We start from the raw sequence: 25,947 nt of genomic DNA, 5'->3' as shown, positions 1-25,947 counted from the left end.
GTGCGGGTTCAAGAGTGCTGCAGCTTACTGTTGTAACAAGTCAGACTTTTTAGTACACAACACAAAAAGTCAAGTCAAAATGTTTGCATGCATGTTTTTTGTATGTTAATGTCATAGTGTGACGAATGTTTTTGCATCACTTTATAATGCAGCTTTTTCACGTTTGGATAGCTAGCTAAACGTTACAATCAAGTGATTTGGTATTGCTGCATTGCTTATGAGTTATAATACAATATATTGCATTTTTTCAAGTCAATACAAAATGTTTGTTTTGACAATAATATGTTCTATGCGCGGCCCTACTGGTCTAAATATGGAATTCTGGTCAATATTGCGTTGTGGAATACGAGTTAAGCACGTTTTCTCTCCTTATTCTCTTTTAATTGTGTCCCTCTCTGTTTGTTTTCCTTTATTCTTTCATTAGTTGAAACAACATAGCAAGCATTCCAGCTGTAATGCCGCTGAGGTTCGGCGTCAATGTGGGGATTTTGTGGACAGAGAGCGAGCGAGCGAGCGAGCGAGCGAGCGAGCGCCAGAGCGCAAAAGAGCCTGACTACATGTTAAGATGGCCTCGTTATGATTCTCGTCCCATGTGACTCAACAACGAGGCGCTCTAAAGCGGTCCACGATGATTGCGAAGCTTCGCTTTACATACTGGGTTTCTCATTTCTAATGATATTTATCATCACTTGACAGTGATTTGAATTCAAGTTGAAGAAAACAAAAGTATTTCAGACATCTTCATCATTAGGACATTTGACAGTTTTTTTTTTTTGTTCGTGGTCACATGACATGCAGGAATAATGGTATAATAATGTAGCAGTGAAAATCACAAGTGATTTGCCCTTTTGACTACCTCAGCAAAAGCAACGAGGGAGCAACGCTTTTAACATGACAGCACGCGTGTTCTTGCTTTCACGCAAAATGTCCCCTTTTTTGCTCCTTTCATTCTGCCTCTTGGCTGATCTTTTAAATATGAAAACGTAGGTAGTTTAAACATGAAACTTAGTCATCAGCAAAAGTACAGTGATTTCTCCGTCAGTCTTGAAAGGTCACTTGATTTTTTGTAAGACTTGTAAAACCAGTAAAAAGACATTTGAAAGCAAAAGGTCACTTGTTGCTAGGCAGAATTTGGGCCGGATAACATGAAAAAGAAAACGGATGTCTTTTTGGCGGCAACTTTGCTGAATTTCGACTTGCTGGAGGGGGCGCCACTCCACTTGTTTCACAATATAAAAAACTAATATTTCCATTATATTTTCCTGCTGTATTAAATATAAATAAAATACTAAATCAAACAGCCGTTACTTGCATATTTTTTGTCCAAGGCAGCCGCTGTCCCGTGCGTGGGACGACGACTCTTGCGGAAACTGTTCGCGTACTTAAACATTATGTGCGTTCCTATAAAACATTCCCTCCACATAAAGCCAAGCGTCCTGGAACAGACCACAGAAGCCCCCACCTTTCTCAGAACCTCCCCCAAGAGTAGCGCCGTTGGGAGGACAGATGGGAAAGAAACTCACGAGTGTGACACGGAAATGCACCGTTACAAAAGTGGACGATTCAAACCAAATGATTTTTTAAGCTTGTACTTGAGTACATTTCAGAGTATGTGGAAAAACTTGCAAGTTGGATCACTCGTATCTCAAGGCACCGCTGCGTCTGTACAGAATGTGAGATCCAACACGAGATCCAAATTCTGCCCGACACCGTCAGAGAAGAAACGTATTGTGGTTGTTGGGCTGCTGATGCTGCGTTTGTTTACGAATAGAGTTGTTGTTTTGGTCGTCATTGCACCGTGATATCTTATTTTGCGCACAAAAATAGTTGCAAGTGTAACCGGAGTGTTGGCTTCGGGGGGGGGGGAGGACATTACAGGAATTTACGAGGTGTCAAATGTTTCCCTTTGTTCCTCCGTGTGGCAGCTCACTCCGACAATTAGGGGACTCATTAGCCCCTTTTTTAACAACGCCGCCATGTTCTCACTTTTTTTCTTTTTACGGTCTTGATGTTCTGTGCAAATGGCACAAAATGACGCAACAAAGTTGACAACGCATCGCAGTCATTTCCTCAAAGTACACAATATGTTCAAGGGTATCACTTTTTTTTTTTCATAAAAAGATGAAGTGTGATTCAAGGAATAGAAAGAGGAAGCAAAAACCAAGAAATGGGGAAGTTGGGACGACGATTTTATTCGCAGGTATATATGAAACTATTAATATGATTAAATATTAGGCGATTACATTTTTTAATCGTAATTAATCACATGACTTCAAAAGTTAACTCTCGATTAATCGCAAAGTTTATATCTGTTGTAAATGTACAATCAAATATTTATTCCCTAAGTTTTCATACTCGTTAATTAAAGTGGAAAAATAATATGACACTAATAGAAATGTGGCTGCATCTTTTAGTCGATGATACTGTAATTTCATAATAATTCATAAAATTGAGTTAAAATTAAAAAGATGTACTGTAAAAACGTGTGATATTGATTTGTGTTGGTCATTTTTCTGCCACTAGATGGCATAGTTGGATTTGTAAGACATTGGTGACAGCTCAGTGCATTTTTCTTTCATATTAAGAGCTATCAAATCTTTAACATCAAGTAACTTGTAAAATTATGCACATTTTTAAAATGGTCAACTACAACTTGACCCAAGTCTCCACAAATATAGGAATTATTATTACTGCCAAATTTTGAGGTGGACGTGTCTGCTGCGTTACGACTGGAATTCTCCCAGTCCAGGCTTTCCAAGTAAGTGACAGTCATTAACTCTTTGACTGCCAAAAACGTTTAATAACGTTTAGTAAAATCCTAAGGAGGGCTGCCAAAGACGTTAAAAGTCGTCAACTATTTTTTTGGAAACGGGTGGAGGAAAGCCTTGCTAGTATGTGTGTTTCCATAGTCCAAACACAACATTTTCTGTGGACCTTGAAAGATCAGTCAAAATGCTTAAATCGGCTGCCACCCACGGCATCCCTTTTCTGAAAACGCTTGGCAGTCAAAGAGTTAAATCACCTCGCGCGTTAAAACAAACGAGTGGCGTGAAAAGAACTTTAAATGAACTCAAAATGAATGCACTCATTTTGACACCCCTGTTAAATATTGCTGTAAAACGTGTACAGGACAGTCCACACTGTACTGTACTGCTATTGCTTGGCGGCGCATGGTAGGCTGTTTCTGTTTCTGGCTCGATTCTTAACTCGGATGCCGGAAATGGATTTTGCGACCAACATGCAAAGGCCAATTCTCAGCCAATACAAAAGTTTTAAAAAATTGTTTTATTTTATTATTTTGAATCAGCCTGGTATTAAGTCCACGCATGTCTTCCTGAAATAACCCTCATTTGGCAATTGGATTTGGGCTGTCGGGTGGGAGCGGCCCAGGCCGGCGGTAGTAATGATCATAAATCAGGTCTGAACCGTTGCCATGTCACATGCCGGTCTGCGCGACTAATGGCCGGGCCCATCTTTCAGCGGGTATTTTTATCTTTGCACCCTGACACTCCGGACTTTCTGGAAGCGTCCTCTCGTTTTACGTCGTCAGCACCTCGGGCCAGCGCGAGCACGAGTTCCGTGCATATCTATAAATACCGTTGAGCTGGCGGCCATTTTCCTTTTGGCCCGGCGAGAAGAGGGAGTGCTGTGACCCGCTTTATGGTGTTTTTCATGTGTGGGGGGGGTGTGGCTTATTGCGCCCATCCTTGCAAGCAACAGCTGGCCTGACAAACAGAGGGCCGCATCTGCTACCGCCTTGAAATTCCACCATCCGACGCCTGTAAAAACACCTGGACGTGCTTCCTTTGTGCATCGTGTGCTGCCAAGTGTTCTAAGCTCGCCTGACACGCGGCACCGGAGGCGGCGGGTCGCCACTGCGGCTTCCTGCTATTTCGGGCTTGGTCACGGCTTGTGCTGCTCATTTATTTGGGCGCGGCGTGTCAATCGTGACAGACTTGGGCTTATAAGCAGAAAATAATTTGTTTTGGGAACACACGTTCATACACACATGCCATTAGACTACTGGATAATTTAAAAAAAAAAAATCACAATCTGTGAACAACACTGTGCAATATTTGTCTTTTGTATTCCTGCTCACTTGAAGCTTTACATTGCGCAATACCACTGCAACATGTAATTCCTGTTAGTTGAATACCTGCATCTTCGCTCATACATTTCTACATGCAACTGATGAACTCAAATACACAGTCCTTAAAAAAAAAAGAAAATAAATAAAGTGTTTTGAAATTGTTCTTTGGTGCTTGCAAACTGCAACACTGAAAAAATGTCCGCCTCTAACACAGGTGAGCCAATTTGTATCGGTTGGCCCAACCACCATTCTAGAGCGGTTGTCGGACACACAACCAGCAGCTAGATTGGTCAAATGTAACCTTTTTTTTTTTTTTGTGGTCAATTTGTTTTTAGGGTGTAGCGTGTCCAATGATTTATTTTCTTCTTCTCAGTAAGTAAATGAGTTGAATGAGTCGACTTCTATTCTTACCGGGGTCTTTATTTTCCCAAGTATCTGTACTTGTGACAACGTGTGAGTATATTTGCCACCTCTGCATACAGGACATGCAACATTACCTGTCGCTGCGTTTCCCCTCCGGATGCTGCAGTATTACACTCCACGTCTCCACTGCTGCATCGCTGCCCCCAAGCCTCGTCTCGGGTCAATTGAATCTTCGCACCCTAGTTAACAGCTATGGGATGAAAATTGGTGTTAAAAGTGTAGGTCTTTCGGGGGACAATTTACAAAGTGTTGTTAAGTGACAAAGGTGTCTAATGTGGTGTTATTGGCAATTTAAAGGATGTTAGATCCTTTAAATGGACAATTAGACTAATATATGTATCACAGGAATTGTCTTTTAAAGATCTGTCTGTGCTGCTCTCATAAATCTTTAGGAATCTTTGAAACTTTGCACCCGTTAGCTTTAAAAAAAGATCTACTGTAGCCCAAACTAAATAATAACTAACAGCAAGCAGTCAGCAAGCTTTTAAAAAAAAATAATAATGTTTTTCTTTTTTTTGTTTGCAACACAAATCGAGAGTTTGCTAATTGTTTTTGTGTAATAAAAAAAGAAGTAGTTAGCAAGCTAGCTACACAGGTAGCTAGCTTTTAGAATAAAATAGGCCATTTAAGTACAATTGGATTAAAATGACATGTATCAAGTGTATTGTGCACGCAATAAAACAATTACATCACATAGATAGCTGCAACAATGTGAACAATAAAATTGCCGTATTGACTCCTTCCCTTCCTTTCTCGTCCTCCTCCATTTTGAGCCAATCAAATACTTGAAATAAATGTTTTTAACAAGCAATTTAATAGAAAAGAACAAATCACGTTTATAGATGGACATTAGGAACGCGATTCCAGGGCGATAAAAATGAGAATGACATACATTCAATGTATTTATAGAAAAACCCCAACCGAATTTAAAAGCCATCACTCACTCGGCCATCAGGGTCGGCGTCGACAGTGCGCATGCGCAGTAGCGGCTCCTGCTCACAGTCAACTGGTCAATCATGAAGTTGCCTCTAATGGCTCTCCGGCAGCCCGCGCGCTTCTCTTCCTCCAACTTGGACTTGTCGACTCTGAGTTGCAAAGTTGTGCCGCGTTCCCGCCGCTGTCAGCGGACTTCTTTGTGAAAGTCGGACTTGGTCAGCTTGTCGTCGCCTTCAAAGTTGGTTGGTTTTGCGGACTCGAAGTGTTCGCGGCGATGTTGTAAACAAGTCAGTGACAGCCTGCGAGGCGACGTCATGATGATGAGCTGCTGCAGCGAGTAAACCGGACCCGGGACCGGACGACTTGCTGGCACTACGCAGGTACAGCTCAACAATTAGGAATTGAGATATAGTTTAAGAACAGTAGGCTGAACACTTAAAACATATTATTAACAAACAGCAAACCTCTGTGTATATGTAATATTTAAAATGGTGACGTTATTTAACAAACAAATGTTCTAATTGTCATTTTAGTACTGAAATTAGAATATTAGGAAATTACTTTTTTATTATTAAAGTATTAAAGATTGACATAAAAACGACATTTCATAATGTATACAAGTTGTGACTTAGATCATCATTGTGTTATAAAATATTTTTTTTTGGGTGGGGGGCAATTTTCCACTTTTGTTAACTTGTATTTATTTTTTAGAATTATTTAAATGACCATTTAAATATTGTTGTTGTTTTTAATGTATTTTATAGAGTTTACCTACATTTTTATACTTGACATTAGTGCCGACAGTCATATTTATTATGTTGAATGATATTGTCAACTTTAATATTTATATAATATTCAACCTTTTTTTTTTTAATCACAACAAATTATGTATAGAATTAAAGACCACTTAAAGATTGTTTTTTTTTGGGGGGGGGGGGGGGGTGGGGGTGGGATACCCTCAATTTCTAGACTGGACATTAAAGGTCATATTTATCAAATTTAATGTTTTTAAATACTGTACAAATTATTTTTCAAAATAATTAAAATTAAGAAATTGACATTTCAATATTGAAACCATGTAATAAAGAAACAACATTGGCGCAATTTTTTAACCAATTTTATGTATTCTTTTTACATTTATTTTATAGAATTTACTTGAATATTTATATTATTGGAGGTGACATCAATCGGTTTTAATAATGTATAATGAGTTCATTTAAACTTTTTTTTGTTGTTGGTCAATTTAATATCTTTTCAACTACACACCATTGGATGTGTGTTATATGTATGATGTAGGCATGTCACCAATCGTATCGAAATCAAATATGTATGTTGTATGCAACAAGGTTCCCCAGGTCATTTCTCACCCCACGTGGCATTTGTGTTCCTACCTGATATGTCGGAAACGGGAGCGCTTGGGGCTCTGCGGGCCTGCCCTCCTCCGCCACTTGTACGGGGGCCACCATGTCCTAATCCGCATGCTGCCGGATTGCATTTCACATGCGTACCGAGCAGACATAAATTCAAGGGCTATAGACGCATAACTGGGATGACTTGTGCAGATGTCATTCCTCGACTCTGGAAATAAATTAGCATATGGCGTACAAATGTGGCTTATACTTGCTGCATGGGCTATTTGGAACGAATGACCTTTATGTGCGTGTGAAATAAGATCGATGTTTATTATCATAAAACCACACAGAATAGCATATTGATGGCTTGTTTTAACTTAACTTATCAGAAAAAATATTAAACATATTGTTAAATAAATGCTTTCAATAGCAATTGAGCAAAATTGATCTGCCGAGGAAAACAAATCTTAACATAGGGACACAGAAAATACGTTTCCAGCAAAATTTGGAACTTGAATTATTTCTGAAGTCAAGATAGAATAAAATGCTTTTCTTTACTGCTGATGAGTAACTTTAATTATAAACACATAAAATAGATCATTCAGACAGTTTGGTTTCACTCTTTTTCTTCTTCTTCTTATTGTCCAAGTATCAGACGGATACTTGATATCAGCAGGAATTGAAAATCGGGAGCAAGAAAAAACTAATACTGGGACTAATAATATGTACAATATGACTTTCAATTTGTAGGCGCGTTCGTACCCGCGCGTGCCGTGTCACCGCAAGCTCATGCAGCCTGCGGTTTGTTCAACATACATGATCACATTGTAGGCCACCTTCTAATCCTGCATGACCCCCCGCAACCCCCCCCCCCCACAACTCCCCCCCCCCACTTCAATCAGCGTACCTTACAGTGAGAAATTGAATTCTCTCTTGTGGGACTGTGGAGGAAACGGCAGGCATCATTGATTTTGCCTGCCGTGTCAGGTGACCTCGAATCCCCGTCGGGCCAAAGTGAGGATTTCAGCGCGACTCCAAAACGAATGTTGGCCTCCTTCAAACTTCTAATGGCCGATTGTTCATTGAACAGGAATTTACCGACGGCAGCTCGACCGTCCTCCACAAAAAGGCGAAGGCGCGTCCGCCGTAGCGACATCGGCGGTGGCGCTGCGCAAATCAATTCACTTGAGAGCTGCATTAATGTCTTGGGTTTCAGCCGATGAAAAATTCAGAGGATGCCAGCGACTTTGACTCTCATCCAGCAGGAAAATGTCAGCCCAATCACGTTTATGTGCACAACTCGACTGAAATGAGCCACTGTGTCATCAGAAAGAAAAAAAATCAGACCAAATTATTCATAAGAAAAACAGCACGCTATTATATTCTGCTTCACCAAATGTATACAGTAATGACGTCATTAAATATAATATCAAGACATTCCGCAGTTTTTGCCACATTCTTTGCTTCACATTGTTCTGCTCCTTCTGGTGTTTGTGCTTTGGCCACCGGGGGGCAGTATGATGTAGACATCTAGATGGTTAGACCTTCGTACATGCTTTCAACTTTTTAAATTTTCGCAAAGGATGAAAAAATATGCTCGCGAGTATTCCCGTACTGCCTGTTGACATGTTTTGTTCCACTGTTTTGCGTTCGAATGTCCGTTGCATGAAAGGGTTGTGACGCGACAACGATGCTATTTGTTAGCTTGTCTATGTCGTTTCCTACTAGCATTAAGCTAGCGGGCTAAATGCTTGAAAGGTACGTGGTTGTTTACCGGTGGGTCCGTAGTGCCGGCCTTGGTGGAGGTCTTCTCTCTCTCTCTACTACTGGTGGTGACGTTCTCATGGTTATTTTTTTCTGGCGGGCATTTTGTCCCACCACAATACGAATAAGAAAACTTTTTTTATCCTTATTTTTTAATCGGAGCATTTCATCTTCTCACAATGCGGCGGACGGACGGGCCGGTCAGTGTTCTGGTCCCGGAGTGTGTCTGTCGGCCAAGCGCGCGGATCATTTACGCGGCTCCCTTTTCATTGTTGATATTTACTTGTGCAATTATCTCTCCGCTTGGCTCACGGATGAAGACGATACGCCCGCCGCCCGCCTCCCGTTCGGCTCCTGTTGCTCACACATAAACACACCGGCGGAAGCCCGCACTGACACATCAACACACACACACAAAGAAGAGAAGTGTTTTGGCGGCTTCCAAGCATGTTGTGTGGAATGAACATTTGTTGTTATTACAAGGGAACTTCCACGCACGCCATTCGTTGAAATCCACAATCGAAAAAAAAGAAAAAAAAAATTCCAAAACGGCCATAATCTTTCTCACCCTTTCTCTCTCTTTGCTAGCTTAATGCTAACACATAATGCAAAAATGCAGATAAGTTTCAAACTTCTTTTTATGTCAACTAACGCACATGTCACTTTATGATATGATTTTTGCAGTTGAAGCGTGCGAGGTTCGAAGCCCGCAAGCCATGGAGGCCTCACAGGACCTCAACGAGCAAACGGTAAGTTACTGCTATACTGAATTTCGGACCCGCGTGTGTGCGTTGTGGATGTGAGAGAAGTTCGTGCAAAAATTAATTCAGCATTGCAAAGAAAAATGGTCACGTTTAAGTCAAGCTTTCGCAACAATGGAGAAATTGAATTATCATTCAAGTCAGGAACGCGTTGTTGGAAAACTGATTTTGAACCTCGAACACACGCGCTCGGCCACACGACAATCCGTGCGTGACATCAGCACTTGCGTTGCCATTTTGCTTATTTAAAGATCGGTCGCATATTGTTGGGAAAATGATTTTGGCGGCGAACAAGGTGTGCTCGCATTTCAAAGTCGTTAGTCAGCTAGCAGAACAGGTGTAATTTCATCTCCTCCATCAAGCCTCGGACTCACCCAACCCCCCCCCCCCACCGCTCTCGACATAACCCCCCCCCCCTTTCCCCCCCCAACTGACCTGCCAGCCTGCACTGTAATAATAGCGCAAAGTGGGCCACAACGCATCAACTATGTTGTTTTTCCTCCACTTTTGATGTTGCCCTGCGAGACGCCGGCGGTGTTGATTACGCGCCGACCCGGCGGACCGTTGTCACTCAAATTGACAGTAGGCAAAAGGAGAAGAGGAAGAATTAGCTCTTGTCTTGCACCGTGGCTTTATTAAATATTCATATTCCCCAGTTACTTCACCTGCTTGAAATAGGCCGGTGACATCACTTACAACGCGAATTTGAGCTTTTGCGTCGGCCACATTGATTCATTGCTGGAAATGAGATATCGGCGGCGGCGCACAGATTTCGGTTGTTCGCACAAATGTGAGCTTTTTAGCAAGACTGGAGAACGCTGCAGTGTATTTGGATTTTGATTAGCTTTGTGGGAATAATTCATTTCATCGGGATGGGAATAAAAAATTAGCAATCGCTAGACAACTAGCTAGCTAGGTAAGATGAACAAGAAGAAGAAAAATGAAGATGTTGGTATGCAGTAAGGAGTCTAATTATGCTATAGCTGCACTTGGGATGTAACGATATCCAAATGTCACAATATGATATTATCACGATATTTTGGGGAGGTTGGCCATACAAAAAAGGTCACAATATTGTAAAGAAAAAAAAAAGAGCTCATACGAAAGAAAAACACACAATATTGTGCTTTTGTACATTACAGCAACAAGCTAGAATCTCTAATGCTAACGCTAATGCTAGCACGCATGGAGTTTGACTCTGTTCACAAGCATATTACATTCGCCTTCATCTGACCATTAGCGTGGATTTTAAAACATAGAAGGGCCAAAACATGCCTTGTGAAAATTAAACTGCACTTTAAAACTAGCCACTAGAGGGTGCTAGAACTGCACAAATGGAAATCAACCCGACTTTTTTAACAGATGCGCTGCTTTTAATATCGTGACATGACGACGACGACGACGATATTGTGGCAGTTTAAATATCGCCATATCACGATATTGCCGTTAGCGTTACATCTCTGCTAGCTCGCTAATTAATTTATGTTGAAACACTTTGCGCATGTAAAATATGTCTACATGTTTTTCCATGTTGTGGTATTTTATAGGTTAAGGGGCGTGTCCACTCCTATTCAGCCGCACTGACATAAACAGGCGGGTAAAAGTTGTATGCAGGTCGCCCGCAGGGCAGGGCGACAAAACAAAACCCAAAAAATATCCCGCGCATTGTGGAAATGTTAAGCGAGGCCAGAGGAAACGTTGACTGAATGAACAATTATATACTTCTCATATTACAAGATCCGCTTTCGGTAAACATGTTGTTGAAATGTTTCCGCTGTGTTAACTGTTTTTACAGTTTACGGGGAAATTGCCCCAATTTTTTTCGTTTTGAACTCATTAGCAACGGCACTTTAGGAAATGGACTTAAGCAGAACATAAAGTAAGCGACAACTTGCCTTTTTTTTAACATTGATAGTGAAAGTAGCCAATTGAAAAAGGCGTGTCTCGGGTGACCAAGAAAACAGAGCTGGCCTCGCACACAAAGTTTCGGGGAGTTGTCTGTTGATACTTGATAGCCCCGACTTCCAAAAGACCGCCCCCCCCCACCTACCCCCCCCCCCTCTTGTCCTCCCTGCTAGCCTTTAAAGTCCCTGGACTTCCTCCCCTCTCCCCAACATTTCCCAGCGCCGCGCGTCATCTGGGTTGCGGTCCGAGGGCCAAGCTGCCGTCCGGGGTCCCTCGGGGTGGCCTGGAAGGAGCGTTGGGTCCCAGCCAGGGGCGCTGGGTCCCAGCCAAACCTGCTTGCTAATGCTACTTTTAGCCTGTTGAACTGTCCCACTCCACCTGTTGTCACATACTTGTTTAGCTGTGGCAAAATGCTGTTAACACTTTTTTTTCCCGTCTTGGTGTCAACTATGAGTTTGATTTAGCATCGACGCGAGCTACAAGACGTACGCGCATACACTCGCGGTGGACTTAAAGTGTTTTTTTGGTGTTTGCTGGTTCAGTGGGCGCGTAAATGTCACGAGTAAAACTGGTAATTGATCGATTGTTGGTTGGTCGCATCTAGTTGAAAAAAAAAAACGTAGCACGCTAATTGCTGTTGATTCGGTCTCGACTACTTTGAGTTTCGCCAGGGAAAAAAGTCATCAAGATGGAGGAGGGCAGGAAAAGCTTCTTTTAGTTGTAGCCGTTTTCCGTTGGCCTGCTAGGTCAGGCAGCTGTCCCCGTTTGTGTGCGAGAGGACTGCACGGACCAAGTTAGAAGAGGCGAAGGGGGGTCGGGTTGCACCCCTCTTTCACCCCGACTGCCCCGTGCAGTCTCACTGGCATAAACATACGCGGAGCAGCAGCGGCTGAATGCCAGCGAGGGCGAACCCGCTCACCACCATCGTGTCGGCGTCATCGCCATTTTGGTTGAATGTTTTTTTTTTTTTTTTTTGAAATCTGCCCAGCAACAAGGAGCGCCGGCGAAATGCTGCCTTCCCTCGAGCAGGCTGCCATTCCCGCCGCGGCGCAGACGTGCGCTTCAGTTTCCGACCCGTGTACGCTGATTCTCGTAAGATTGACGCCGAGCTGACAGCGGCGAGTTGGCATTCGTGCGGCAACCTTAACCGGAAGGGAGTTTTTTTTTTAATCTGAGGGGACATTTCAAATGTTCATATGCATATTCAGTGGTTCCTTGATTTTCAAGTTCCTTTGGAAATGTTTTTATAATCCCGCTGGTTATTTTGTGAATGTTGTTAAGTAGTTACATTTGCTGTCTAAAGATGGCTGACGTCAATTGAGGGACATCAATGCCACGGCACCGCTGCTCCAGCCGGCATGAATCTGCCTCATTTCTAGTTAGTAGCAATGGAAACAGGAGTGCAGAACAATCAGACATTCTGCCCCACCAAACGGAAGCATTATTTCAAGAACTCGAATAATAAAATGTCTGCCTTGATGCTCTGCAGATTGTTTTTCCACATAATAGATGACTCATTCGCTGACACCCACGTCACTCACCAGGCCAGGCCCCGCCTTTTAAAGCCATACAACATCAAAGTCACAGATGCTTCAGTAGAATGTGAGGGTGACAAACCCAAATAAAGACAAATAATAATAAAACAGGGAGTCCTGGAGTTCCGTGGTTTGGACTTTGGACTCGTCCGTCGCACTTTCGCTTTCCTTCATTTCTCACTTTGAAAGTTATTTAAAGTTGTGTTGTTACCTCTGGCAAGGGACGTCCATCGAGCAGGTCCGCTCGCCACCTGGCGCGTCACGTTTCCGTGTTGAAGTTTCAATTAGCTGCGCTCTGCCGTCCGGCAGCAACGAATGTCTGCGCGGAAACACAAAATATTGTTTTCAACAAATATGTTTTCATAATGTATCGACTTGAACGGTGACATTCGATTTAAGTCATAATTGGCCAGCGTATGAACGGAACTCGGACGTAACTCGAGGACTCCCTTTATCAATAAGTTAGTTGTTGTAGTATTCATTTAAGAGCAATTTGATTGCTGCCTTAACGAGTTGCCGTTGAAATTGAAACGGAACAAAATGAGATTTTTCTTGAGTTTTTCCTGACATCTGAAACTAATTGCATGATATTGATCATTGCAACTGGATCTTAATGTTCATCCCAAATCAACATGTGATCGGCTCGTGTGTTTATTTTGAACGGAATCGTTTTTTCCGGTTGCTCCGAGAATTTCAGGACCACCAGGCAGCGTTCAAGAAGCCGTCAATGCTGCCTTTGTTGCATCAAACTGCAAAAATTTGGTTTTGCTTTGCCAGTTTGCTCCCCGCCACGTTAGAAAACCTCCCGAGACGGGGAAAGGTTAGCCTGCTTGTGTTCAAAGGTCGACTGTTTTGCTCCCCCGAGTGTGTGCGCGCGTGTACGTGTGTGCGTGTGTGAACCCGACACAACACCCCATAAAACCAACCATGTCAGTCTTTCGCTTAGTTTTGGGGGCTGGTGAAAGAAAAAAAAAAAACTGTAACATGATAATTAGCTTGGCGCTGGCGTGTTTCCGAAGGCGCTAGAGCGTCGCGGAGGCGCGAGGTCACGGGGTCAGCGTCGAGCACAACGTCTGCGAATGACGCGCCAACCGGACTGGAGAATCCATCGAGAGAAAAGCCGCGTGGGCTTTCTTTCTTTGGAGGAAGGCAGCAGACAGGAAACCGCATGAAATTTGCACCCGAGTGTCTGCTGAGTGCGTCAAGGTGTTTGGCGCTCCGTTCGACGCACACGCTCGCTCGCGGCCGGCGGCGGCGGTGTGGGACGGCCGAGGTCATCCATCGCCAAGGTTCCCGACTTTTCAAGACGCGGGCGACGCTCTGCCAGATTGTGACTTGATTGCGGCCTCACCTTGCGCTCAAGTTGGCCGCGCGTCCGTCCAAAATGGCGAATGAGACGACGGCGCGTCGCTTACGGAGGAACCCGCCTGACCTGCCCGCAGCCCGCCGAGAACTTCCTCTGCTGCCGAGGGATTGGATTTCTGTCTTTCTGTCTGCGCGGCACACAAGCCACCGCAGTGGTATCGATGCCGAGGCCGCTTTGCCTTTGACCTCGCTCTCACTTGATGCAAACACAATGTTGCCACTTTTTTTTTTTCTGCATCGTCGGCATAACAGCAGCAAATGTTCAACACGCAATCAATTGTCAAATGGATTCATTGAACTGGATTTTGGAGATAAAGCATGATTTTTTTTTTTCACCATTCAGTTTTGCTCATTTGGGGGGGGGGGGGGGGGTGGTTTAAGGAAGGACCCGCGAAGTGTTTTACAATTCGAGATGAGTCGCCCCTGCCACACTATTTAAGAACTCGAACCGCTTTGCTCACATCAGCTGTTACTTGATACATAAAGGTTGCCACTAGCTAGCTAGCTCTTTTTTTTTACGACCCAAAAATACAGATAGTTTGCCGGCATAGTCACTTTAGAGCGCCCCATTGTCAGCTGCAAATGTGCACACATCATGGAGATAAGATGGACGTGCGGGTGTATATATATTAGGGGTGTCAAAATGTACAATAAAATATTTTTTTACCGAAGTTTTTATACTCTTGTTACCATAAAAGTGGAAAAAAGATGTTAAACTAATAAAAAGATGGCTGCATCTTTTAGTCATTGATAAAGTAATTTCATAATAATTCATAAAATTTAGTTCATATTAAAAAGATGTGCTGTACTGTAAAAAAAAAAGTGTGATATTGATTTGTGTTGAGGTCATTTTTCTGCCACTAGATGGCATAATTGCATTTGTAAGACATTGATGACAACTCAGTGCTTTTTTTCTTTTCATATTAGATTGACCGATCTCGTCTTCAGCGTGAAGTAACTTGTGAAATTCTGCGTTCTTCTTGACCCCAGTCTCCACAAATATATGCATTATTATAAAATTTATTTCTGCAAAATTTTGACACGGACGTGTCTGCTGCGTTGCGACTGGAATTCCCCCCCAGTACTGATTTTCCAAGTAAAAGAGCGGTCATTAATTATGCGTAAAAAAAAAATTTGGGTTAAGTGTTAGTTAAATTAATGCGCTAATTTTGACACCCCTAATATATATATATATATAATTATTTTTTTTTGTTGCGGCATGGAAACGCCTCAAGATGACCTGGTGGGACATATTAGCAGCCACTGGAGACTTTAAGCTAACTCTTCTCTGTAGTGTGTCAAATTTAGAAGACATTTTTTTAACTTGTGTAGTTAAAAAAAATTAAATGCTTGAGGAGGTAAAGTCCAATATGATTGAGGACAAAGTCTCTTGTCAGCAGCAGCAGCAGCATCATCATCGTGCTCATCAATAATTGAAGCTAATGTCATTAGGCCTGAGCTCCTTTTCAGACGCCTTTTAATTAAATGATGAATGGCCTCCCAGCTGCCGGTTAAATAATGCCGCCTGTGACATCACGACATAAGGTAGATATCCTTCAAAAACAGCTTTTCAAGGCTGGGCTGCAACAGGCAGGAGATAGATCGCACGCACGCACGCGCGCACCATCTGCTCCCGGCAAAGATTCAATATAGGAGCTAACAGCCGGCTGTTCCGTGCGAGCAGGCTGTTAAAAAAAAAAAAAAAACACTTCATATCGGCTTGCTAATAAAATCACTCAAAATACTGCATGTGTGTGTGCGTTAAAACGGGGTCGAGGAAGTATGTAAGCGTGAAAGGGGAGAAGAAGGAAGGACGGAAAGTCCAAAAATGGGACAACAGGTAGCGCAGACAGGCAGGTATGAGGGGCGCCTCGGGGGGGGGGTTTCCACACAGCAGGGGGCTGCCCATGAGAACAACGCCGGCCCGCCACCCTCCGTGATGCTCTCTTCATCCTTCACGCACACACGCACGCACGCACGCACACACCCGCGCCGGCGGGCTGCCCGTGTATCGGATTGCCGTCTTCACAATGGAAGCGTCCCACTTGGCACACAAAGACACGCTCAAGACCGCCCGTCACGCATTCGATCACAAAACTCGGTTCCGTTGGCAACATCGTTGCGGACGCGTTTCGGTGGCGAAAATGTTTCGGGACCGGCAGTCCGACGCATTGTTTGTTTATTTCCGGCGGTTTCTGGTCGGCCGTTCCTAACCAGAGTTCTCGAGTGACGTGCGACGCCGTTGCGACTTTGCGGCGCCCGCGCCTCGTCCGTAGCGCCTTCGCTTTGGTTCATTTCCCACGGTAATCACGGCAGTTATTTCAAGTTGCGTTGTTGTTACCTCCAGCAACGGCCGTCCATCAGCCAGTCGGCTCGCCATCAGCCGCGCGTCACATTTCCGTGTTTAAGCTTGAATTGGCGCCGCTCCGACGTCCGGCAGCAATTAATGTCCGTGCGGAAACGCCAAATATTGTTTTGCGGGTTGCACAAAAATGTTTTTTTTTAATTAATGTACAAAGCATTTTGATGTAAATATCGACGTTCACGGGGAAACCCGACTTAAGTCCAAATTGACGTTGCATCGCCAGCTTAGGAACGGAACTCGGACATAATTTGAGGACTTCCTAGAAAAAAATGCGATGCGAAACGCAAGGCCGGACGTGTTTGCATGAATGGAGTGCGCAGATTGAGGTTTGCGTGAAGACGAGACGTCAAAGTGCTCACGGGGAAGATTTTTGGGGTGGGAGGATGTGGTTTGGGGGTCCTGGCGTGGGTGCGTGGGGGGTGGAACTTGTGCAGTGGCTGCGGTCAGGTCAGGGGAAAAGGGGGTCTTTTCGGGGGGGGGGCTGCAAGCGGTGTTGTGTTTCCTCAGCTTCCAAACAGCAGAGGAAGCGGCGAGCGCCGACTCTTCCACGCCAATCCCTCATCTTGCTTCATTTTGACACTTTCCAATGACCAGGACAACAGCTAGCGTGCTAGCGCGCCACAATTGAGATAGTCCGTTGACGTAGCTGCTTTCGAGTGCCACATTGTCAATGTCAGCCATGAGTGTGTGCAGATCACATGAGACGTGGCACTACTCGTTTCATGGCCGCTAACTGATTTTGCCTACTCGTGGCGTTTTCAAGGCGACGTTGTAAAATGTCTTAGCAGCGAGACAAAATGGCAGAAAACAACGGAGTCATTCATCGTCTTTCCTTTCTGGACAATCGGTCCGATCTGCAAATGTTTCTCCCACTGTCTGACTCTGCTGCCGCGTGTGTGTGCGTGCGCGCGCGCGCGTCTAGTCATCCGTGGGCTGGTGTCGGTTTCTCCCGGTGTGTGTGTTTTTTTTTAATCACTCTCATCAGATTAGCCTGGCAGGGGCAGTCGAGGCCAAACGCTTCACAATTCACAGCGCAGAAACGGCGAGCGCGCACGCACACACATCCATCAGTTACTTTTCATTTGTGTCCATGGAGTTAAGCGGCCTTAAATCATGTCGCTGATCCGCTCAACCTTCTGGAGCTCGATCAAGCGAGCGGCGCGCACGAAGACCACCGGGAAAATGAGGAGGATGAAGAGCGCCCGCCCGCTCGCTCGCCACATCAACTCGGCGGCTTCTCAACGACAAGACCTTAACTTGAATCTGTTTCATGACCAAGCTTGTAACTTTTGTTGACTCATTTTTCAAAATCGCTTTCCTCCAACTGAAATCCATCCCAGCAGCTCAATTATTTTCGTTTGCATTGTAAAACGTAACATAAACATATTATGAAAAAAGAATATGAAGCAATGAAGTGCTTTTAAAAAGTGTGACTACTTTGCATACTGTAATGTTCGTGTGTTGGATATGCGCCTTTAAGGGGCGTGGCCTAGCAAGTGACGTCTGAAGCTGGAGTCGGCAGTTAGTTTAGTGTGAGCGTCTTGCCGTGAGCTGTGGTCTACAGCAGCTGCTTGAGTGTGTTATAATAATAATAATAATAATAATTAGGGGTGTCAAAATGAGTGTGTTAATTTGGAGTTAATTTAAAGTTCCTTTAACGCCACCATTTTTTTAAACGCGTGATTAATGACCGTTCCTTACTGGGGGGAATTCCAGTCGCAACACAGCAGACACGTCCGTGTCAAAATTTAATAGTTTTAGTATTATTAGTAGTAATTTAATAGTGATTTAGTAATAAATGTAATAATAATGCATATATTTGGGGGTAAAGTTGTATTTTCCAATTTACAATTCAAGTTACTTCATGTTAAAGATTAGATCGATCTTAATATAAAAAAAAAAGAAAATGCTGTCACCAACGTCTTACAAATGCAATTATGCCATCTAGTGGCAGAAAAATGACCTCAACACAAATCAATATCATACTCGGTTTTTTTATTTTTATTTATTTTTTTTTTAACAGTACAGCACATCTAATTTTAACTAAATTTTATGATTTATTATGAAATGACTATCAACGACTATGCAGTCATATTTCTATTAGTTTAATCCGGTGTAAAAATTCTTTTAAAATAATATATTTTTTGTGGCATTCCCGAAGTGGCACTATCGTGTGAATGTCAGGCCCACAAAAAAAAAAAAAAGGGGGGGGGGGGTTATTCCCATCAACCTCCTCCCTTTTTTTTTTTAGGTCCCTCTCTCTTGTATGGAGTCCAAGTGCACCTGAAGAAAAAAAAAAAGGTCATTTTTGTAGACATAAAGACGAGGGATAGTTTTACACCTCCCCGGGCTGGGGCACAACTGTTGGGGGCCGTCCGGGGGGGGGGCGGGGCGACGGAGGCACAATGTATTTTACATGAAAGGACCAGGATTAGGTTACGGCGCTGATAAGCACTCACACAAATGGGGAGAGAGAAGCGAGTGCTTTGAGCGAGGGAGGGGCAGGTTTGGGTCGTGGGGGGGGGGGGGGGGCAGAGACCAAATGAAAGGGGACAACATGGAGGGACAGACAAATGATGGAACTGTGTAGAGAACAACGCGCGACGATAAAGTAATGTTTGTTTGGGGGACGTCGAAAGAGAAATCTTTTTGGAATAAATGAAAGAAGCAAATATTAACGCAATGTTAGATGGAAAACGGCAAAGAAACGCTGCGGTTGATCAAGAATTACAAAAAGCGAACTCATACGTTCGCCGTCTTTTTCATGCCTGGTGGATCACATCTCTGTGGTGCACAGCGCCACCTACAGCGGCGGAGGCCCCTCTCAACAGCGGCAAAAGAACAACAAATGGAAACAAGCAGATTTTTCGGTCCAAATTTGGGAAACGATTGGATGGCAACCCCGCCCGTGATGTTTTGGCGGTGGCGAGCACGACGCCGCTTACGCACGCTTGAAATGATCAAAGGTCAACAAATGTGACTTAAGCCGCGTTATATACGAGCCGTTGTGTTTTCTCTCCCGTGACACGCCCACGCCCGGCTACTGTTTTTTTTTCTTTTTAGGGACGCCTCCCTGGCTTGCCTTCTACACTTGCTGGGAAAATATTTCATCAGGGATGTTTTTGGAGAAGGCAAGACCACCCCCCCCCCCCAGCGCCCTTCGCACCCCCCCAAAGGGCTCGTGCTTGTCTGCTAATAAAATGCCGGCGTTGTCCAGCGCTTTCGCCGACTCTCCTAATCTCTTCTGACACGTCGTCTTACGTGACGGCCTCGCCAAAAGTGTGTGCGTACGCGGCTCCTTGCACACTATCAATCAATGTGTTCATTGGGGGTGGGGGGGGGGGTGATGGCAGGCTTCCAAAATGCTCTGTGGGCTTCACTTTTATTTTGTATTTACTTGGCTTTATTGATCCCTGAAGGTCAAATGTGATGTTGGCCACACATTTTCCATCTTGTCCATTTGGTGGCTTCGGTGTTGTTCCTGCTCTCGCCCACAACGGCCAGCAGTTAATTTTGCAGTGAAAAGTTGCGGTGGAATTTTGTTTGTACGACTCGCAGGTTGCAAAACAACTTGTGCTTTTATTCTCATGGGCTTTATACCTGGAATGGAATTCTGCTGAACATCCCAAGCAGCAAAAAAAAAAAAAACAATAGGGCTGACTAATGGCCGCTTAAAGACCCGTATCCGATTCCTCCGTGTCAATTGCTTTTCATTGGAGCAACTTTGCACAAAAGAGTGACATCAGTATTTTTGGTATGGCGTCCATGCGGCTCCTCCGTCGCTGGGCGGAGGAGCCGCATTGTTGGCCGAGCAGAGAGCGCCCGCAACGAGCTGCTGTCGCCCACCGCCTACAGCTAGACGCTCACACACAATTCCTGACTCCGGCTCATGACATCACTCACTAGGTCACGCCCCTTAAAGGCACACGCCCAACACAAGTGACAATATATACAGTCATTAAAAAACATTTGAAAGGGAAAGTAAACTCAATTTTTTCGACAATAATATGTTCTATGCAGCCCCAACTAGTCTAAATATGTTATTCTGGTTAATATTGCGTTAGTGGAATATGAGTTAAGCAGCAAAATGCAGCCGTTTTGATCCATCTCAGGCGGCGGCCATTTTGCCACTTGCTGTCGACTGAAGATGACATCACAGTTGCTCAGGCAACGACCAATCACAGCTCAGCATCAGATAAGTGGTGAGCCATGATTGGTCGTTGCCTGAGCAACTGTGATGTCATCTTCAGTCGACAGCAACTGGCAAAAATGGCTGCCGCCTGAGATGGATAAAAATGGCTGGACTTTTTTTTTTTTTTTTTAGCTTTTTATACAAGACAGTGCTAATTTTCTTCATTTAAAAAAAAAATGGTGTTTGACGTACCACTGTTTTGTAGTTCACACGTACGGCGCTCACGCACACACGTGGCTCCATTTAACAGCGACTGGTGTGTGCGGTGTTCGGGTGCTCATAAAAGTGTGTGTGTTGCACGGTGAAAATTTTATCGCTTGACCTGCACTTTTTACGACACTGTCGGATATTGTCGGATGAGATTCACTCGACTCGACTGCTTCGTCAAAACTTGTGCGTCTTCCATCAGAAAATGCGTCTTCCCTTCGAGCTTGGGAGGCCGCATTAGAGCGCCTCGTCGTCGCAGCAAAGGAAAGGCACTGATGGGAAACATTTAAACGGATCTGTTTTCATCAAGTTAAGAGTCGGCTGAAGACAAACGCCGGACGACGTAGCGTCCATTTTTGCAGGCTATCGAAGTGCTATTCGTTTGATTGGCGGCTGACATTGGAGGGGGGCGTGGCTTAAGCGCATTCAGGGCGGAGAGAATGACTTCATTTTTCTCTTTTCTTTCTTTTAATGGGATGTAAACAACACACTTCTCACGTGTATATAAAAAAAATGCAAGTTTTTGGTCTATTTTTGAACAGACCGACTAAAAAAAATGTGAACGGAGTGACAGGTGAGAGAGCGAGCGTGAGGACGAGCGAGGGCGGGGAGAGAGAGCAACGAGGAGGAGGAGGAGGATGATGATGAGGAGGAGGAGGAGGAGGAGGGGATAGGAAGAGTGAGTGACTCCATGAGTGGAGTTGAGGAAGACGGCAGCTGCGCTCGGGTGGACCGCCCGCCAGGACCAGGACCAAAAAGCGGCTTTTTCACGCTCGCGCTTCGCTTTTTTATTGACAAGGTTTTTTTTATTTCTCCAGAAAACTTGAAGATGAAAGGAGGTCATGAAAGCCTGTTTGTAGCACAGAACCAGACGCAGACCAACGTGGCACCTGCGGGACCGTTAAGGCACTTTTAATTGGACCCAGTGTTTGTTGGTGCGTGCGCGCGCGCGTGTGTGTGTGTAAGCAGACGGGCGGATGACATCGTTGTGTAATGTGCAGAAGTGCACGGCTGCAAAGTGACCTGACCGCACTCTTGAGGTAAGTCTCACTTACGGAAAAAGAAAAAAAAAAAGTGACTTGATGTCGTTCAAAAGTTGACGTTTGTCAAAGAACTGAGTTTGTTTTTGGTCCTGCAGTTCTCAGCTTGGTTGAAGTTTGGTTTTGTTTGTTGCAAGGACATATTGTGAGATTATTGTTGATCTGTTTGTGATATTTTGACCGCCGCGGTTTTGCGAAATTCAGCAGCCGGCATCTTACGGGAATCTCGCCATAATAATGACAATGTTGATGAATTATTATTATTATATTTCAAAGAGTGGCAAAAATTTGCATCTATTTTTAGCGGCTTTCTTTTCTATATGCAGGTCAGTCAGTGTCGTCCATTGTAAGAAATATGAAGGAATATTTGACATGATTTCAAAGGCTCGCTTGATGAAGTGTAAAAAAAAAAAAAAAAAAAGAAGTAAACATTCATAAGTGGCCATGACATCATCTCGATAAAGGCAAATTGTGCTTCTCTTTCCTTGAATGATCTAAAAAGTGTGTTTAACAAAATCAAATCCATCAAAATTTCCCCTCATTCGTCCCCGGATCGCGCTTTCAATCCTTTAACACGTCACGCAAACATAGAAGAAGAAGAAGTGGAAAAACGAGCAAACATTCCACAGCGACTCTTAACGAGTGAATCCGTTAAACAAATGCTACTTATTAATTTAGCAGAAAATACCTGCAGTTATTTTGTTGTTGTTGTTCCTTGCCCTGAGGGACGCCACGCAGCATCAGGCGGGCTGTGTTCACGGGCGCTCACCCGGCCGTCGGGTTCAAAGGTCGAGACTTTTTTCCCAAAGTGGCTCAGGTTCCTTCGGGAACACAAAAAAATGGACATTTGAGACTCTTCAATAAACCTAAGATGCCCATTTTAAAAAAAATAATAATAATTTGGCATGCGAGCACAAGGACGAACACGCCACAAAGAAATGCCCAATTTTAAATTTGAACCTTTTAAACAAGGATGCGGCCGTGCTAACCCACAATCTCATTTTTCATACTTTTTTTTTAATTTGAATTAAAAAAACACAAAATTATGATTTTATTCTCTGTGGACAAAGCATTTCAATTTTTTAACTTGCTCCATTTTTGATAAAAAAGCTTAGATTTGTTTAGCAATTTTTGAGGCACCCAAAGGACTTGTTTTTGTATTTGTGTGAATTATGCAGCTGTGACAATTTCATTTTTATTTTCATGTGAGCGATAATATACATCTGGTGATTTAAAATAAAAACAAACAGAATAATCTTCTGTCAATGAGGTTATTAATGGAGAGTATGCGGAGCCGATAGTAAACAACTAATAGCTAGCTAGCGGTTAGCAAACGAGCCAATAAAAGACAATTTGAGACGTTTCTCGATGGATTCTTGGAATGTGGAAGGTTCGGTTCGATTCGGATTTCACAACATAAATTGAACTTGCCAGTCGGCGACTACAAATCTGGCATTTTCTTCAATCGGTCCCGTAACAGGTGATTCGAGTTTTAAAGTGGAACGATTCATTTTGATTTCATGCATTCGCTTCTTTGAAATCCAAAAATCGAATTTTTTGCGATCTCTCAGAACACACACTCATGTTTGATTGCATTTGACTATGAACGCCGATTGGCTGAGAGAAGTCACATGGTTCTAATTATTTTATACGTAGCAAGGCGTCCATTTTAAAAGCTAGCAAATACGGTCGCAGTCAGAGCGGCCGGCGTGACTTGAACAAGTGGTCTTGTTGTGGCTTGGAGTCTTTTGGCAGCTCAACGCGAGGCTGAAAAAGCATTTGAAGGCCTCTCAGGGTTCGCCGCCGCCGCCGCCATCTTCCAGCGGCAACACTCAAACGCATGAAACGATGAGAGAATTTACGCAAAGGCAAACGTTCCGTGTTTAGACTAAAATGTCCGAGGGATGTTGTTAGCGAGGCCAAAGCGGACGCGCACAGCGAAGGCTAAGCTTTGTCGGGGGTCAAAGTGCGCACACAAACGGCCAGGATTGTCTTGCCGCCGCTTGGCTTTCTCACGGCCGCGCTCTCGCCCACGCCGTGACTGACAGCCTTGTTAGATTTCAGCAAAGCATGAAACGCGACATGAAAGTGCGCGTAAAGCGATCCGTGCGAGGGCCCCCCCGTCGCACCCGCCGCCAAGTGACGCTTCTTATTGGGCTCGCCGCGTGGAAGCCATAATCAGAAACATGTCGCTTAAATAATAACAGCATTGGCACGCGCACGCGCACGCGCACGCGCACGCGCAGGTCAGTCGCATCTTTCTTGCTGAACGGAGACGCAGCGGAATTCAAACAATTTTTGTTGTGACAATTGAGGAGTTTTGGGGAATTTGTTGCCGAGATGTCCTGAACGAGCCCAACACTTTCGAGCGGGAATGTTTTTGAAGGAAAGCATGTCAAATATTTGGGAATTTTACAGTGAACATTTGGGAATTCAAGGAATGTGATCAATACTTCTCATGATGTCCTGAATTGTCTGGGAATGTGGAAGGAGGAGCTAAATATGGCCGGCACGGGGCCGAAAACTCATAAGTCACAATTGGATCCATTTCGATAGTCTGCACGTGTCGATGATGTTATTTATGTCAACTTTTGAAAATGGTTTTGCTCTCTTTCATGCTTGAACAAACATTTTGTCCTTTTTCGGCTCTTCTGGAAAGCGATGATTTCCAAATGCGATGCTTCTGCAATGTGTCAAATCGCGTCTCTCAATTCTGGACTGTCGTCATGTTAAATGTGGAAAAATGAAAACGTTTTGGGCATTTTGGGCAATAGAAGTCATTTAAAGTCCAGATTTGTGTGAATCCACAAAGTTCGAGTGGTTTCAATCTGTTGGGAATTGTTGCAGGCAGCAGAAGAATGTTAGTCAAGTGGGCGGGACAACAATATTGACGTTTTCATTTCATATCCACGCGCTTACAAAATACATTCAATAACTTTTGTTTTTCAATTTGTTCAACCGGTTCGATTTTGTCCGGTTGAAGCGGACGTTCCTTATTTTTAAAACTGCCGTCACAAAATGGAGTCGCGCGTTTGCTCGGGAAGCTTTGCTGGTTAGCGCCCTTTTTAGCATTAGCACGTGTAGCACGTGGACGGCAGAAATGTCATCACGTCCGCAACGTGCACTCAAATGAATGTTGTGCGTTAGTTGGTTGGGTGTCATTTCAAAAAGGCTTTCAAAATAGATGATTAAAAAAATATATATATATATTTGAAAATCTGGATGATTGTGAAGAAAGTGAAAAAGGGGGCGATGCTAATTTGGAACTTGAGTTTTCCAGATATCCGCCCGGCTCGGCACTTTTGTTCGCACTGTCGATAATTGCGCTCATTTACAAACGTCTCCAGCGCGCTATGTTGATTTGTGTGTGTGTGCGTGTGCGTGTGCGCGTGCCTCCACGTGTGTGTCCAGCACGCGCGGCCTCCACCTCGGCAGCGTGTTGACACAGCGATTAGAGGGCAGCTGGTCCGCATTGCCTGTGGCTCCTCCCCCATTTACTGTCCTAATTAGTTCCTGTTCCAAATAAGAGGAAGGAATTTTAATAGAGACCCGCTGTCGGCGCTGCGGCGGCGGCCGCACGCGCGCACACTCAAACGCGCGCACACTCAAACGCGCGCGCGCACGCTGCACTTATTTTTTAAGGCTTGCCTGAATTTTATTATTTTTTAAATTTTTTTTACATTTATAAAGACGCTGATTGACGTGAGCAAATGTCACATCTCGTTATCGCGTCGACCGCCTCTCGGAAGACCGGCCACCGCTCCCTGTGACCTAACATGACCTCGCCGTGAACTTTCAACCCTTCAAAGAGGAGAGTATAAGGGGCTCCAAGCGGGCGTGGTTCGGGGGGTCAAGGGTGAACAAGAGAAAGTTCATGTCCAAACTTCGAGGCCACTTAACACTTTTTCACGCTTGTCATTTTCCTGCTTTGTGTTGCGAGTGAAAACGGAGTCATTAAGAGACTGAGAGTGATGCCCTCACGTGTGGGCAAGGAGGGCCACAGTCGTCAATG

General features: G+C 44.1%; 1 protein-coding gene and 1 long non-coding RNA gene across 17 annotated transcripts in view; one reads left to right on the top strand and one right to left on the bottom strand.

Moving 5' to 3' along the window:
- The window catches only part of LOC144039127 (uncharacterized), a 65,844-nt gene that overhangs the window by 23,319 nt on the left and 16,578 nt on the right, over positions 1-25,947 (bottom strand). For 2 of the 8 annotated variants that reach the window (XR_013289362.1, XR_013289368.1), the window contains exons 6-12: positions 22,624-22,756; positions 12,978-13,085; positions 8,849-8,957; positions 7,709-8,118; positions 6,841-7,027; positions 5,458-5,748; positions 4,588-4,703 (exon numbers count right to left, since the gene is read on the bottom strand). This is a non-coding gene — a long non-coding RNA (uncharacterized LOC144039127). Of the gene's footprint in view, positions 1-4,587; positions 4,704-5,457; positions 5,822-6,840; positions 7,028-7,708; positions 8,119-8,848; positions 8,958-12,977; positions 13,086-16,472; positions 16,564-22,623; positions 22,757-25,947 lie in introns of those variants that run through there. The other 6 variants (XR_013289364.1, XR_013289367.1, XR_013289365.1 and 3 more) reach the window with 6 other exon arrangements.
- The window catches only part of eya4 (EYA transcriptional coactivator and phosphatase 4), a 38,652-nt gene continuing 18,212 nt past the window's right edge, over positions 5,508-25,947 (top strand). For 8 of the 9 annotated variants that reach the window (XR_013289360.1, XR_013289359.1, XR_013289358.1 and 5 more), the window contains exons 1-2: positions 5,508-5,829; positions 9,250-9,314. Coding sequence is in view for 5 of the 9 variants with exons in the window: in XM_077552096.1 (XP_077408222.1) it covers positions 9,282-9,314 (33 nt within the window). In the remaining 4 variants the exon portion in view is untranslated. Of the gene's footprint in view, positions 5,830-9,249; positions 9,315-21,596; positions 21,936-25,947 lie in introns of those variants that run through there. The other variant, XR_013289361.1, reaches the window with a different exon arrangement.

Source organism: Vanacampus margaritifer, chromosome 19, assembly GCF_051991255.1.
Source record: "Vanacampus margaritifer isolate UIUO_Vmar chromosome 19, RoL_Vmar_1.0, whole genome shotgun sequence".
Lineage (NCBI taxonomy): Eukaryota > Metazoa > Chordata > Actinopteri > Syngnathiformes > Syngnathidae > Vanacampus > Vanacampus margaritifer.
Note: the sequence above shows the minus strand (reverse complement) of the source record. Positions and strands in the feature narration are given on the sequence as shown.